Genomic DNA, 15,077 nt, shown 5'->3' on the forward strand with positions numbered 1-15,077 from the left:
CACCGTTTACAGTACAGTGTTGTGGGCTTTGCTTTACATTCAATCAAAATGCACTTTAGTCAAAAGTGCATTGCAGTTCATCTGCAGTAACATATATTTGTTTTATGGATCTTTTACTCCCTCATTTATTTAAACAGTGTCAAATTGTAACAACAACCACTTCAAGGCGCTTTATATAGTAAGGTAGACCCTATAATACATACAGAGAAAAACCCAACAATTATGAGCCCCTATGAGCAGCACTTTGATGACAGTGGGAAGGAAAAACTCCCTTTTAACAGGAAGAAACCTCCAGTCAGAAACTGCATGAAAGGCTACGGCTTGCAAGGCAGATGCAGCTGCTTAAATCAAACTCTATTGAACAAAGTGTTTCAAAGATGATTAAAAAGCTAATAAAAGAAATGACATACTTCAATAACTGACATATAATTAACAACACAAATCAAATAAATTAATTACAAATTTGAATGAGTAAAACATTACAAAAAATTAATTGATAACAGTTAGAAAATAAAATAAGCTATAAAGAAAGATAACTTTAGATAAAATAGATTAAAAGGAGTACACCATGTACAAAGTGTGTATGAGTCCTGATCAGTGAATAAAATAACATAATCCAATGGTAAAGACTAGAAAACAGCCATCCCTGTGGTTTAAAGAAAACAAAATAAACTGGAAATAAGTTTGAATATTAGTCCAAACAGAATTTCTATAATGATCGATTCTTTCGATAGCAGATATTTATGTTTGTTAAGGTTCAAAAATTGAGGAAGGAGAGTACAAACCACCATGGTCCAGAAGCTCTTGGTCAAACAATGATTTTAATACACACGTGGGAAGATCGCTACAGACAGCAATTGATCTTCGACTTCCTCAAAGCATACACAGATTTTTATAGCATCAGGGTTTGATTTACTGACGCCCCTTCATGCGTCACAGACAGGATATATACACATACGTCAATATCAAAACCACAACGACTTTTGACACAATTTAAAAGAACAATTGTCTTCTATCTTCATAACAGGTGCTTCCTGTCACTGCCGGATGCTCGCTTGTCATCTTGACACCTCAGCAGCAGTTCGGCGACAAACTGCTTTTTGCAACCCCAAGCAAAACATAATTAAACTTTCATCTATAAATGATTCTCTCTAACTGAGTGTGTGTGTCTGTGTCTGTGTGCTAACCACAATTGCACCCTGTTTCACCTCGCTGACTAGCTCCTGACCTCTAACCAGACAGAGAGACAGAAACCACTCTCGTATATGTAATAATCGAACTGAAACTATGGATATATCATCTACTTAAAATAAATGTTTTAATCAAGAACCTCTACTAAAAGCTTAATAAAAGAATATAAAAGTATAACAGAATCTTTTGAATAACCTAGACATTGCTTTCACTTCTGCAAACTCTCTGCAACTTCCTGTCAGCCTGCAACTTAGTCTTTCTGAAAGACACACACTGTTTAAACCTCTGAATGCAATATAAACTACAGATTATATTCTTAATGCAATGGTACTGTTGATAATTATTTAACAATAGCAGTAAAATAATTTCCCTGCTCCACATGTTCTAGAATCAGTTCTCGTACTTAAGTATAGATATTTTAGTAATTTGAGGTAAATTTGTAGTTTATCATTAACAAGAACAGTAACTATATTACTGGAATTGTCTAAATGACGGTAGGAACTACAACAGTCTGTTGCAGGGCAAACACAGAGAGAGAGAGAACCACTCACACTCACATTCACCCCTATGAGCAGCTTAGAATCACCAACTAACCTGACCCCACTCACTTCACGTTTTTCGACTGTGGGAGGAAGCCGGAGTATCCTGAGAGAACCCACACCAACATACCAACTCCGTGCAGAAAGGCCCTGGCCTGGATGAAATTCTAACCACCACACTAATGTTCAAATACCATTAAGAGCACTGCACACTGTGAGGCAACAGTGCTACTGCACCACCTGAATATCTAATCCAATAGTATTTTTTAACATCTGTTAGTTTCTTACTATTTCTTACTTTTTTCTTGAAGTTTCTTGAAGTTTGCAGCAGAATAGCTGTTTCCTCTGTTGGAAGAGGCGGCCATCTTGGAAAATGCTATCGCGTTAAAATTCTAGTGACTGACAGGATTTTTCAAATTAACGGCTCCAGAGAGACAAAGACACAAGATTGTAACAATTCTCTACTTCTCTAGTTGTGTAGTGTGTTCTCTCATAGAGTCCTCAGAGGTTAAAGAATATAAAACAGCTCACAGTAAGATGTAAAGACCAAACATGACTAAACATGACCCGTTATGGGTGGGTGGAGGTGAATGCTCTGTTCTTTCTGCTTCAGTATCTTGTCTTGATAGTTCAAACTACAGAAAACAGAATGCTCTTACAATCATCTCTACCAAGAGGTGATTGTAATGTTTGTTATGTGGTTACATGTAAGTGGATAATGTAATCCACTGTGTGTTGTTGCTTTTTCTCATACTGTTTTCTGCCAAAGCTTCACTGACTACATTTGACCATTAGATGTCCTCCAACCTCCATGAACACCAGAAGTCAGACGTCAGGGTGACGTTTACGGTGACACAGACAAAATAAATCACTGCACAAGACTTCAACTGACCAAACTTTCTTTGGTGTCCGGCTCATTTAAATTGTAGCAAACTTTAAAAATAAACTCATTTATGAACTTCACTTTGACAGTAATTTATACTTTTTTTATTATATTTTTATTGAAAAAAAAGGACTTGTTACAATAAAGTGCATTGATATTATTTAGTCGAAAAAAAAAAGACTTTTTCTTATTCCTTTTGTTTTACATTCAGGTAACAAAAAGTGATCTCGGTGCTTGACAGTGTTTACATAATCCAGCACGTTTAACTTATTTACATAAAGTACATTAGGTATAAATTATGAAGTAGATGGTCGACCTGACATTGTACAGTACATGGGAGATACACCAATTCAGAGCTGGTCTTATATTTCAAAAACCACCTTAAACCAATCAAGTGTTGGTGGAGTTGGATTTGACACTTCCTGGTTATTAATTTTTTGCTGGCTGCTAATAGCTCTTGTAAGAGCTTTGTGTCCCCTCCCCGGACCGAGCCAGCAACCAGGCCCAAGTACAAATTTACAAAATTAATATCAAATTTTATCTTAAAGACCTCACACAGAGTCTCATGAATTCCCAGCCAGTGATTATTTAAGTTAGGGCAGTCCCAAAAGATATGGGAATGATGTGCCTCTTCTGATCCACATCTTCTCCAGCATTCTGCTGTCCCATTTTTATATTTAGTTTGATGAGGGCTTTAGAAAAATCGAATAATGTTCTTCCAGCAGTGGTCTCTCCAATTAATGAACTTGTTGCGTACCAATGAAAATTACAAATCCTCTCCCAGTTCTCGTTTGTTTACCCATCCTTGATTCCAATTCCCATTTAATCTTAATATTTTGAGTAGTATCCTTCCTGGGCTGAAGAAGCACATCATATAGTTTGGAGATTGCCTTTCTCAGAGAACCAACACATGCTCATTTAACTATCTTAAACATTTCTGACTCAACCGAGTTTGGGTTTGGGATATTGCAATGTTTGTTAAAATAATCCCGCGTTTGAAGGAACCTACTTGTCTTAGGCCAGTTCTTGTTTGTAAAGATTGAAAACTCTGTAGTGTCCCTTTATGTGTGAAGGGATGGAGTGTTGTTAGTCCACTCTCTATCCAGGACTGAAATCTGGTAAATAAATGATTCTGTTTAATAAATTATGCTGATGCTTCAACATTAATATCTTTTATGAAAAATGTGGGTTCACTGTGAATTTTCATTATTGCATTTTCTTTAATCTCCTTTTTGGCTGCTCTCGTTACTGTGAACATACACATGCACTTATATTAATGCACATGTAAATGAATGTATGACGTGTATATATGAGTGTGTGGAACAATATGCAAACCAGGTTCACAGATGAAAACACTGAAACACACCTCACCTCACAGACTGAGCGTCAGACTGGTTCATGAGAAAAGAAAAGATGAAGATTCATCTTTGTGATTTTGTTTCCTGTAGATCCACGAAACACTCACTAGGGGGCGGTATAATTTTAAATATCTGTCCTACTCAGGTTTCTATTTCTTTAAATCACGAGCTCGTAATGAAATGAAACTTTACTGAGACTTTTATTGTTCAAGAACTCAGCTCAGTAGGTTATTATTTTGTGTGGCTGCATTTAGAAGTTTTGCATGAATGACAACTTCACTTGCAGACTGACAATAACCCAAATAAATATTTTAATGACTAATTCTTTTAAACATCCTGTTTTTACTCGTCTAGTTCTAGCAAACGAACCACAATTTACCTTCTTTAGATTTAAATGCTGGAAACAAAACATTTGTTTTACTGATATTATTTTTCTTTTACATGTTTGAACAGAACAGATTTTTCTGTAATGTTAAATACGGTCATTTTTCATATATTATTCCACTTAACAATAATTTAACTCTTTTGTAATCTGTAAAAAAAAAAAAGACTAAGTATCAATATGAAATAATTTAGACTGTTTGTTCTTTGTCAGAGAGCCATGCCTTTCTGTGACATTTCTTTTGCACATTTTATCTAATAAAATATTAATATCGCAGGCCTCGGCGTGTCTTTTGTTTAGAATGGCTTTGGTTGTCAGCAGTTATTTGGGTCCTTTGTGTTTCTGTGTCACTAGCTTTATATTGTGCAGTCATTTCCCAGCGCTATCACAAAGACAACACCCTCATCTTTCCATTAAGAAAAAACCTTCCTGTGCTGAAGGCGGGGCCACGGGAACGCGCGTCCACGACCTTCCAAGCGCGCTCCCGGGCCGTGTCTCCTTCAGCTGTGTCAGAGGAGCAGGTTGGTGTGTGAGGTTGAGCTTCCCCGCTCTGGCGCGTCTCTGCTCCTCCGGCTGAAATGGGATTTGTGCGTTCCGAGTGGACACCGACCGGCTCCTGCGCTCCTGCTTCTGTCCGCCTTCTAGTCTCCTTCAGCCGGGGAAACCCTGCAGCGCAAGTGTGAGCGCTTACATCCGCACCGAACAGCGTCTCTCTCCCTCCCTGTGAAGCCCGTTTGTTTCCCGACGCTTCATTTATGGACTAAAGAAGCTCCGAGTGAGCGTGTTTGTAATTTCCGTTCACACAGCTGAAGATGGAGACGATGATGGAGAGGGAGTGCAGCGCGCTGGGGGGGCTTTTCCAGACTGTCATTGGAGACATGAAGGTAACGCGAAAAAGACGCGATTGTTCCACCTGATCCTGGTGGTTAACATCTGTGTTACACACATCTGATGTTTAAGGCAGGGCGGCTGCTGCAGAGGCTTCTGATCTGCAGACCCTGTTGCACAAAACCAGAGAAAAGCGTTCCGCCTGTGCTGGAGATTTTAGCGACATCATTAATTTTCTAATTAGCCCGAAGTGGGAGGTGAGCGCAGTCTGCTGGTTCTTAATGTTCAGCATCTGATCGCCTGCAGCTTTCTCCAGCAAATGACTGTAGCATGTAAACCAAGCTTCATCCCGGTAACCAAACACAGCTGCAGGCTACTAATGCATCGGAGGGATGAATGACACTGTTGCAGTGACACTGCAGGAGATAAACACACAATGAAGTGCAAAATGCTCGGTGTCCTCCCCGAGCTTCACAGAAAAAATCACACTCCCGGGGTTTTGATTGCCACAGGGGTGCGACTGCTGGGATGGGCTGCTTTAACAAAACAAACAAACAAGCAAAAAACATTTCAGATATATTTCTAAATCAATCTCGTCTGTAAGAACTGCCAGAATTGTTGTGCCAGATAAAACATTTCAGTCTCAGGCATGAAATAGTGACAGAGCTCGATTTGTTGGAAATTCAACAGCTTTGCTCAAACCTTTTAAAAATGGCTGCTTTCATTTGTTCCAGCTTTTAAAATGTGAACATTTCTGCTTGTCTTTGTTCTAATTGTTGCTTTTAACTGGGTATTTATGGCTGAATTTTCCACCTTTCTGTGTCAAACACGTCATTGATTAATTGAGGAAATAAATGGCAGCTTAATGACAGTGAACTGAGTCATTAGCTGCATTTCCCTGAGCAAGAACACAATCAGTTATGGAGACCCGATGGCTGTAACTGGGGTGTTCTGTTGTAACGTTCGTGGGGCTTTAGTGTTTGCATGTCCACCAAACTGACCCATATTTAATTTGAATGGCAGGTTGTAACTGGCAGACACCCATCAATTGCCATACACATGTAGCACATACACTGTAGGAAAGACGCAAGCTACTCATGAGCAAATGGCAACGCAATCAGACAGCAACAAGCCATAATGACCGACACTAATATGAGCTGCCATATGTTAGCCAGAGGACAGAAGTAAATTAATAGCAGCACTTTGTGTAATAATCAGTATATGCAGATGAGAAGTGGTTAATTGTAGATGAACTCTGGTGACAAACCAGTAAAATAGCAGCAGTACGTTACAGAGAACTGACTTCCCATCAGCCCCTCCATCCTGGGTCCTGCTGCGCCAGGCTGGCTGTGGTTCAGGATTTATGAGTTTTATTGAGTCAGATTATCTCTTTGAGAAAAAGATCTGTTTTCCAAAATAGACCTGAAGACATGAAGCATTCAAATTCAAATTCAAATTTTATTTGTCACGTACACAGTCATACACAGTACGATATGTAGTGAAATGCTTGGACAACTGCTCGTGACCTAAAGAGAACAAAAAAGGAAAAGGCTATGAATAAGATAGGAAATAAATATGAAAAATTAAAAAGGGTAAATTTAACTAGGAAGGAATAGAATATAAATTAAGGTTAAAAATGAAATAACTGTACAACACAAATTAGAATGAAGGGTAAATTTAACTGGGAAGAATAAGATAAAATATATAAATTAAAGTTGAAAATAAAATAACTGTACAACAAAATACACAATACACAATATAGAACTATATAAGAATGTATGAAGAAATCTAAATATAAATAAATATATACACAATAACAGCAGCTGTACAAGTATTAACCGGAAATGAAGACTATAGTGACCAGTGTTGTGCAAAACCAAAGTCCAGAAAGTCCAGTGTGTGTGTAAGAACCATATGTGTGGGTCAGTACTGTGTGGTGGTGTGATTGAGAGACCGTATCGCCTGCGGGAAGAAGCTCCTCCTCAGTCTCTCTGTGTTGGTCTTCAGGGAGCGGAATCGCTTTCCTGACCTCAACAGAGAGAACAGTCTGTTGTTGGGATGGCTGAGGTCCTTCACGATCTTCCTGGCCTTGGTCCAGCACCGCCTGCTGTAGATTGAGTGCAGGTCAGGGAGCTCGGAGCGGATGGTGCGCTCAGCTGACCGCACAACCCTCTGTAGAGCTCGTCTGTCCTGCATGGTGCTGTTCCCGAACCAGGTTAAGATGTTTCCCGCCAGGATGCTCTCTATGGTGCACGAGTAAAAGTTCCTGAGCACCTTGGAGGGCAGTTGGAAGTCTCTCAAGCGTCTGAGGTGGTAGAGACGCTGTCGGGCCTTTTTCACCACGGTGTTGATGTGACAGGACCATGACAGGTCCTGCGTGATGTGAACTCCGAGGTATTTGAAGCTGTCCACTCTCTCCACTGGGCACTCGTTGATGACGGGGGTCTGGTAGTTCCTCTCCTGCTTAGTGCTGAAGTCCACTATCAGCTCCTTTGTCTTTTCTGATAAACACACGGTGAGCGTGAGGACACGGCACAGCTAAGACCAGATATTAACAAAATGAGTTTTATTAACAAAGCCAGTTATGAGTCCAGCTAATATCTTCAGTCTGTTTTCATTCTATAGTTTGATGCTTATCTGAATTGGATGTTGAATATGGAGCTCCTGATGAGTCAAACTGTGTATTATTTTGTAAAAGTCAGCATCACTGTCTTTGGGTAAAGTAACAACAGGACAGTCAGAGGTAGAGTAAACAAACAAAGCCACAGATCTCAGTCTTTTCTACATTTAAAGGAACAGTTTATTTAAGAACTGAGGCATTTTTTTTGTAACCTTTGACAACACTCAGTAAATATTTGGCAACTTAGAAGACCTCCTGCTGTTATTTAGAAAGCCAAAGCTTAGGATTTCAGCTGCTTGGAGTCCTTCTTTTTTGTATTTTTGGTTCAGATGTTTTCACTGTGAGGCAAGTCTGGACTTCAGGATTCAGTTCAGTTTTATTTATAAAGCGCCAAATCACCACAGCAGTCGCCTCAAGCCGCTGACAGTATTAGGATGCTGTTGATTAACAACACTCGTTGTGTATTCTTTCCTTGTTGTTGTGCCAATACCTGTGCATATTATTCAGCATTAGTGGGGCCTTCACTGATGTGCAAGTTACAAGGAATTACCTCCAGTTTGTTCATGTAAGTAGGCAGTCTTCTTCTGGAGTCCCGCAGGGTTCTGTGCTAGGACCACGCTTCCTTTAGTTGCATTGTTATGCAGATGATACCCGACTCTATCTATCCATGAAGCCAGATCAATTAGTTGAACTGCTGGAATGTTTTAAGGACCTGACTTCTAATTTCTCATTTCTAAATTGAGATAAACCTGAGTTTATTGTACTCATGATCTGATATTAATTGAGTGCTATAAAAATAAAACAGAAATAAATGACCTTTGTCACAGGTCATAATGCAGTGCTGTGGTGAAGATCAGAGATTTCTGCAGATTCTCTGATATAACTCACAAATTATTTACTTTATGTTACATTAAAACATGTTAACGATCGACTCTTAGCTTCTTAGGGAGGCTCCTTGGAAAGTAAATAAATAAAAGGAATTAATTGTGAGATATTTCACCAGATTTTTCAAATCTCATATTAAATTAAAAATGAGTCCATTCCATAGTTTTTATATTTGTAATGTTTTCAGTTTAATATGGCTTTTAAATGGTTTGTAACAAGTTGAAGTTTCTGTTTGTTAACATTTACAAGGTTTTCTGGTACAACATGTACGTCTTACCTTCCCCTACTGTAACAGTGAGGTCCTGGCCCCTTTGTAAATTAGTCTCTGGTTCACAAAGCTCTTTAATGCGGGGTTCACACTACACAATGCTGTTGTTTAAGAAGATGTCAGATCAGGTAATTAGAGTGGGAGACAAATGACAGACTATGCGTTGGTCCCCTGACAAGTCGTAGCTTGCACATTTTTCACAACCTGAGTGATATCACCAGAAAGTGGTGCCGGCGAAGCACCACAAAGATGGTGGCAAACGTGCTGTGTTGGCATGGAAAAGCGCTTTGGATGCCCGTAGTGTGGATATGTTTTAAAAGTCTGAAGCCAAATGTATTCTTAGGTCATGGTGAACAGTCCAAGGTGCAGCACTGATTGTTGTCAGCCATATGCTAGATTAGATAAAACGGTCATCAGTCGTTTACAGACCCGACTCCTGACATCTTCAGGCTGTTTTCCTGCTGATATCATGTAGCTGGGACCTGACCCAAGCCAATGAATCAATGCAATTGGTTGATTTATTTATTTTTTTCAATTAAGATTTGTAATGCACTGTTTTCCTGCAAAGGTTCTGACATCATGAGCACCTAATAATACACACGAAAGTTAAAGATACTTTATTCTCATTTTTATCTTAATTGCTGAATTATCGTCATCATCCACCGCCGTTTGGATCAGACATGTGAGTCACAGATGGTCAAAGGTTTCCTTTTGTTAGTGTAAATGTGTGTGGGTGGAAATGGCTTCCACTCTGTCAGTGGGGAGACTCCAGTCTCCTGCGTTTCATTGTCTTTTACATGCAGACGTTTTGTCTGCGTGTTTGTGTTTGTGGTGTGCCCGGCCTGATGAAAGCCTCCCGACTCCCTCTGTCATACTTTGTGTTAACATGTAAAGTGATCGCTTTTGTATTGCTTTTAAAGTGATGCTGGATTCCTGTCACCTGGTCCTCAAACATTTGGAAGCTTTGAAGGTTTCATGTTGTAAGTTCTTCCTCTTGTAAGAATGATTTTGATACACACCATGAAAGACTGACTGTTTACGGACTGCTGGGAAAAGCACATGTCGAGAACTTTTAGTGTGGTTTTACTTTTTCAGTTGTTCATGGCACTGTTTGGCTTTAGGTGTCATGTAACTGCGCTCATGAGATTGACCTCCTACCCTCATTTTATTAAGATGAGGGCATGAAACAAGCATTGTGGCCTCTTTTCACTTCACTCATATCCTCCCTTCAAAATATTTCACGCTCAGTTTGTTATGATGTGCTTAGCATGTTGTGTACATGCAAAAGGTTTCCTGCATCGTGCTGTATGAATGTGAGGGTGTTTGGCAGCGTGCAGTCCATCATCTCCACATCACTGTGCTGTTTAAATGGAAGCAGACACATAACTGTTGATCCGTTTAAGTCGAACCGATCTGGATGTTTTTCCCTGGAGGAGAAACGGCTTCATCCTCTCATACTGTGAGCTGCTTGACTCTGAGCTGCGTGTGCCTTTAAACTTTCATTGTGCGTTCGCATTATGAACGGACAGTGAACTGTGGGTTTAGATAGTTTCTTTGACGTGCTTCGTGCAGCATATTTATGGTGTTAAAGATGGATTAAGCCTGATTTGTCTGATTTTTCTCTGGGTACTCCAGCTTCCTCCCACAGTCCAAGTACATGCAGTTAGTGGGGTTGGGTTAATTGATGCTTCTAAGTTGTCCATAGGTGTAAATGTTAATGTGAATGGTTGTCTGTCTTTATGTGTTAGCCCTGTTATAGATTGGCGAGCTGTCCAGCGTGGGACATTTACCCCGCCACCCTGAAGTGGATGGATTGTATAAGAGAGACAAAGATGTGTGTTAGCATCTAGCAGACATAAATGTCCCAAACTTCTGTTTGAATGCTTTGTTGTTGTACTTCTGTAGTGTGTGAATCAAGCGTTGTGGGATGTGCACTGTGCCTTTTGGAGGTTGTTGACGTAGCTCCTTTGTAGATACTAAACTGCTCTTACTCTCAGACATGCCCAGGATTGCCTCATTGTATAGCATTGATCTTACCTTATGACATTTTTATATCATGTAAAAATTTTTACCAGTATTTTCATGCATATTGTGATACATCACAGACCTAATGACACCAAACCAACACAAAAGACAAACAATGTAACTAGCTAGCAGTAGTGTTTCCATCAGCTGTGGTAACATAACTTCTGCTGGTTGGAAATAAGCTTGTAATCCTTTTCCTACATTTTGCTTCCAATGAGGCAGCTATTGAGGGTAAGCATGAACGCATGAACGTGCTTATATGCTCAAAGCAGCGAGTATTGAGGAAGTATGTGATTTAAAATGCAGCAGGTTCTTTGTCTGTCTAATGAATATGCTCCATTATTTGCTTTGTATACACTCGCTGAGCCCGTCTGTGGTTGTTTGCTGGAAATGATGGGTTGTTTTTAATATGTGGGTAGAGGAGAGACTCAGTCATGCAGCCTGAATGAAAAGTAAAGGAAGTCAGAAAGTACGCGGAGCTCCAGAGAAATGTGACCGTTTTCCACTTTTTAATGCCAAACAATTTATTTACATTGGATGTCAGATGAATATCATCCTTTCTAAACAAAACTGATCAACTCTATGTTCACATAAACCAAAGCAATACTAATAAAATGAAGATGGTTAAATCTTGTTTTGTCTGAAGAATCTTAAATAAGAGCACAGTTGTATAAAACACAAGTAATCAAAGTGGTTTTTAGTGATTAAGCTACTAGATCGAAGTATTTCATGTTAAAACTCCTGTTAGGTTAGCTGATGGTTTTAAATCCCTGACAGCAGTGAGCTTCCCAAACAGGATAATGCAGATCCAAGCCCACAGGAGCAGCTCATAGGGCAGAAGAAGACTTTGACCGAGCCTCCAGGAGTTTCCTCCTGCGTGTCTTTTTAATAAATGGATGTGAGTCAATCCGGGACATTCTTTAAAAAGGACGTCAGACATTAATGAGAGTGCAAGGCCATTATCAACTCATTAGTTTCCCCTCCATCTCATTTTGAAGTTGCTGCTAACGTGTTTTACAGCATTTACCTCAGGGCAGCAATTAAACAAGACGGGCACATAAAGAAACAAACTGGAGCCATTAGACCACTGGGTGGGGACATATTAGGGATATGTGGGTGTGTGTGACGCATAAAGTATATGAGTGCATTTATATATATTTGTTAAGTCAGACATCAAATGAAAGATCGGACAAAAAATAAATGCTATAAAATAATCCTTATCCTCCTATATACTGTAGATATAAACATGCATGCTTACATCCGTACCCACACCTACATCTATAAATGTAAATATTCAGGAATATTATATATATGCATAATGTCATGATTAATCACTCCCAGACTTAATCAGACGGAGCCGATCCAGAGCGGGACAAAAAAACAGACCTCGAGGAGGGAGTCGGTTTTATCAGGTGGAAAATGGTCGATTCATTTTGGCATTGTATGTTATAGAAGAAGTCAGCGACCTGGTGACCTGTGCATGCTGCCCACCCCCTGTGGTTCCCAAATCAGTCCTGACTCAGTGACCTTTAATCGGGTTGAAACAGAGGTGGTTGGTCGTTTGGTTTGGTACCTGCGTGGCACTTTTCTACTCAGCTGAGCGCTCACCCAGTCACACACACATTCATTCAGTGCTTTGATCTAACATGATTTCTAACATTCACACTGCAAGCAATTCATTAGGAGCAACTTGAGCTTCAGTATCTTTCCTGAGGGTATTTCAGCATGCGGACTTGAGGAATCTGGGATTAATCCATTGACTTTCCAGTTGGTAGACGACCCATTCCTGAGCTAGAGTCACCCCAGGTTTGGTGTGCATGTGTGTATATTTGTTCACCAAAGATATATGAGGTAGTACTCCTGTTCGAAAGATGTCCCGTGAACGATTACACCAGAACCAGCAGCAGGTGAGGAGTGTGCTTCTATCCCGTGATCACGGAGGTTGGACCCGCTGCAGTCCAGGGCGATGGAGTTGGAATTCATTGGGCTGATTACTCAGTTATATAAACTTTAAGAAGTAAAACCTTTAAGGCAGTCGTTCGCATACACAAACGCACACACGCACTGATTAGCAAGTAGACACAACTCTCTCCACCCAACAACCTCAGATAAACTAAGACTGAACATTAATGTTGTGATGACATCAGTGTGTAAAGTGTTTTTTGCTACTAAACAACAAGGCTTTCATGTGTGAGAGAGGTAAGTAATGGACATGAGCACATTCGCTTGATGCTAATTGCCATTTGTCTTGAACTGAAGCCTTAATCACCTCAGACCTATAATAAGCCTGGTCTCTTTCTGCAGCGGGCTGCTGGTTAGACTGGTCTGTGAGTCAGGATTGTCATGGAAACATCACGGACAAAGCTGCAGCATTGACTTTGGTTCTCTGGCCAAATGGGTCACTTTGTTTTATTGTAGTGGTGCTGACATTGACTCGTGGGGAGTGAACTCTTGGCTGGCATCTGATTTAATTAAATGTAGGTACTACTACTGAAAATCAGCATAATAAAAACATATAAACAGCAGTAGCAGCCAGGGCTCTAGACTAACTTTTTGCCATGGTTGCACTGGTGCGCCTAAAAATAAAATTTAGGCGCACCAGCACAAAATTTAGGCGTACAAGCACAAAAGTTAGGCGTACCCAAATTTTTAAACTGCATTACTTAACACCGCAGTTTTACATGTTCACGTTTTTTTTGATTTGTAAATGATTAACTAACAACCTTTCAAAATGATTAACTTGACACCCCCTTTGCTGCCCAAATTAACAGCAGCTCCATCAGCCCCCATAGCAATGATTTTATCCAACCAGTTACTGCACTGGTCCCCAAGAGCAGCAAATGCTTTCTTTGAGGCAGCATAAATTCCTAAACAAATTAAAAAAAAATACCATTTACTTATCAGATCAAGAGTTTACAATGCAGTCTTTTTCAGTTTGAGTTTCTATATTCATGTATTATTGCTATGTTTAATTTTCAATGATAAGAACATGCTAGATATGGTTAATTCAGTAACACGACGTAATATTATTAATCATATACATAGGCTACGTGACATGACATGGCTTACCTTGGGCATGGGCATGCTGGACCTCAATGTGTCCAATCAGTATATTCGCTGGTCTTCCTTTTTGCAAGATACGAGCGTACACAATGACACATTCTTTTGTGGCGATGTCTGTGTCTCCATCGATCAGGAAGGCCATGTATGTACTGTTCGCAATTTCCACTGACGTCTTTTTTTTCAGTGTGTCAGCGATTACGCCTATAAACTGGGCGCACGCAACATCATTGCTGTATGTGGGGTTTATGTCCAAGCCATTTTTCCTGTGAAGAGTTATTTCTGACTTGAACTTAGTAAACGGAACTACTTCTTTTGCAATATTGTAGGCGATGTTAAACTTAATGACAAATGCTGTGTTGCCGGCCATGGTCTTTCCACACTCGCGACAATAAATGCAGTGCCTCATATTGTCAGCTTGGCTGTATCTTAGCCAGGGAAACTGGTCAAGCCACTCGATTCGAAATCTATACATTTTCTCACTTTTACTTTCAGTGGACTCCGGCTGGGAGTCGATCGTATGTGGCTCATTTTCTGATGCCGTCTCCGGACCAGTGTTTGACAAAAACGGAGAGGTTGATGGCTCCGTGTCAGAGCGCTGGCTCAGAATTTTGGACTGATCAGGCCTTAACTTAACGAAAAAGTTATCAATTGTTCTTTTCATATTTTCTCAATACCAACTTCATACACTTCTGACCTGGGCTACTCACCCTTCTCTATCTGCCCGCACTTTCAAACGTAAACACAAGTAGGTCTGCAGGAATATCTGGACCACGGCCAATCACAGAGGTCCCCGCCTCTGAGTATCTCTGATTGGTTTAGAACACGACATGGGCATAATGTGTGCCTGTTGTTGAACACACGGAGACTTTCAGGGTTGCTGAAACTTTTTTTCCGAGAAAATACTTGGTTGCACCGGTGCAACCAAGTATTTTTTATTAGTCGCACCATGGAGAAATTTGGTCGCATTTGCGACCAAATTGGTCGCACTCTAGAGCCCTGGCAGCACCCTTTGTGCTTATCCTGTAACACAGAAAT

General features: G+C 40.1%; 1 protein-coding gene across 3 annotated transcripts in view; it reads left to right on the top strand.

The window, feature by feature from the left end:
* Window positions 1-4,837: 4,837 nt before the first annotated feature.
* LOC146682391 (protein MTSS 1-like) overlaps window positions 4,838-15,077 on the top strand; it is a 68,503-nt gene continuing 58,263 nt past the window's right edge. For all 3 annotated transcript variants that reach the window (XM_085446323.1, XM_085446321.1, XM_085446322.1), the window contains exon 1: window positions 4,838-5,237. In XM_085446323.1, coding sequence (XP_085302449.1) covers window positions 5,166-5,237 — 72 coding nt within the window. In that variant the 5' untranslated portion in view covers window positions 4,838-5,165. The remainder of the gene's footprint in view (window positions 5,238-15,077) is intronic.

Source organism: Copadichromis virginalis, linkage group LG22 (assembly GCF_057382275.1).
Source record: "Copadichromis virginalis isolate Kocher_CV1m ecotype Utaka linkage group LG22, C_Virginalis_male_GT1.1, whole genome shotgun sequence".
Classification (NCBI taxonomy): domain Eukaryota; kingdom Metazoa; phylum Chordata; class Actinopteri; order Cichliformes; family Cichlidae; genus Copadichromis; species Copadichromis virginalis.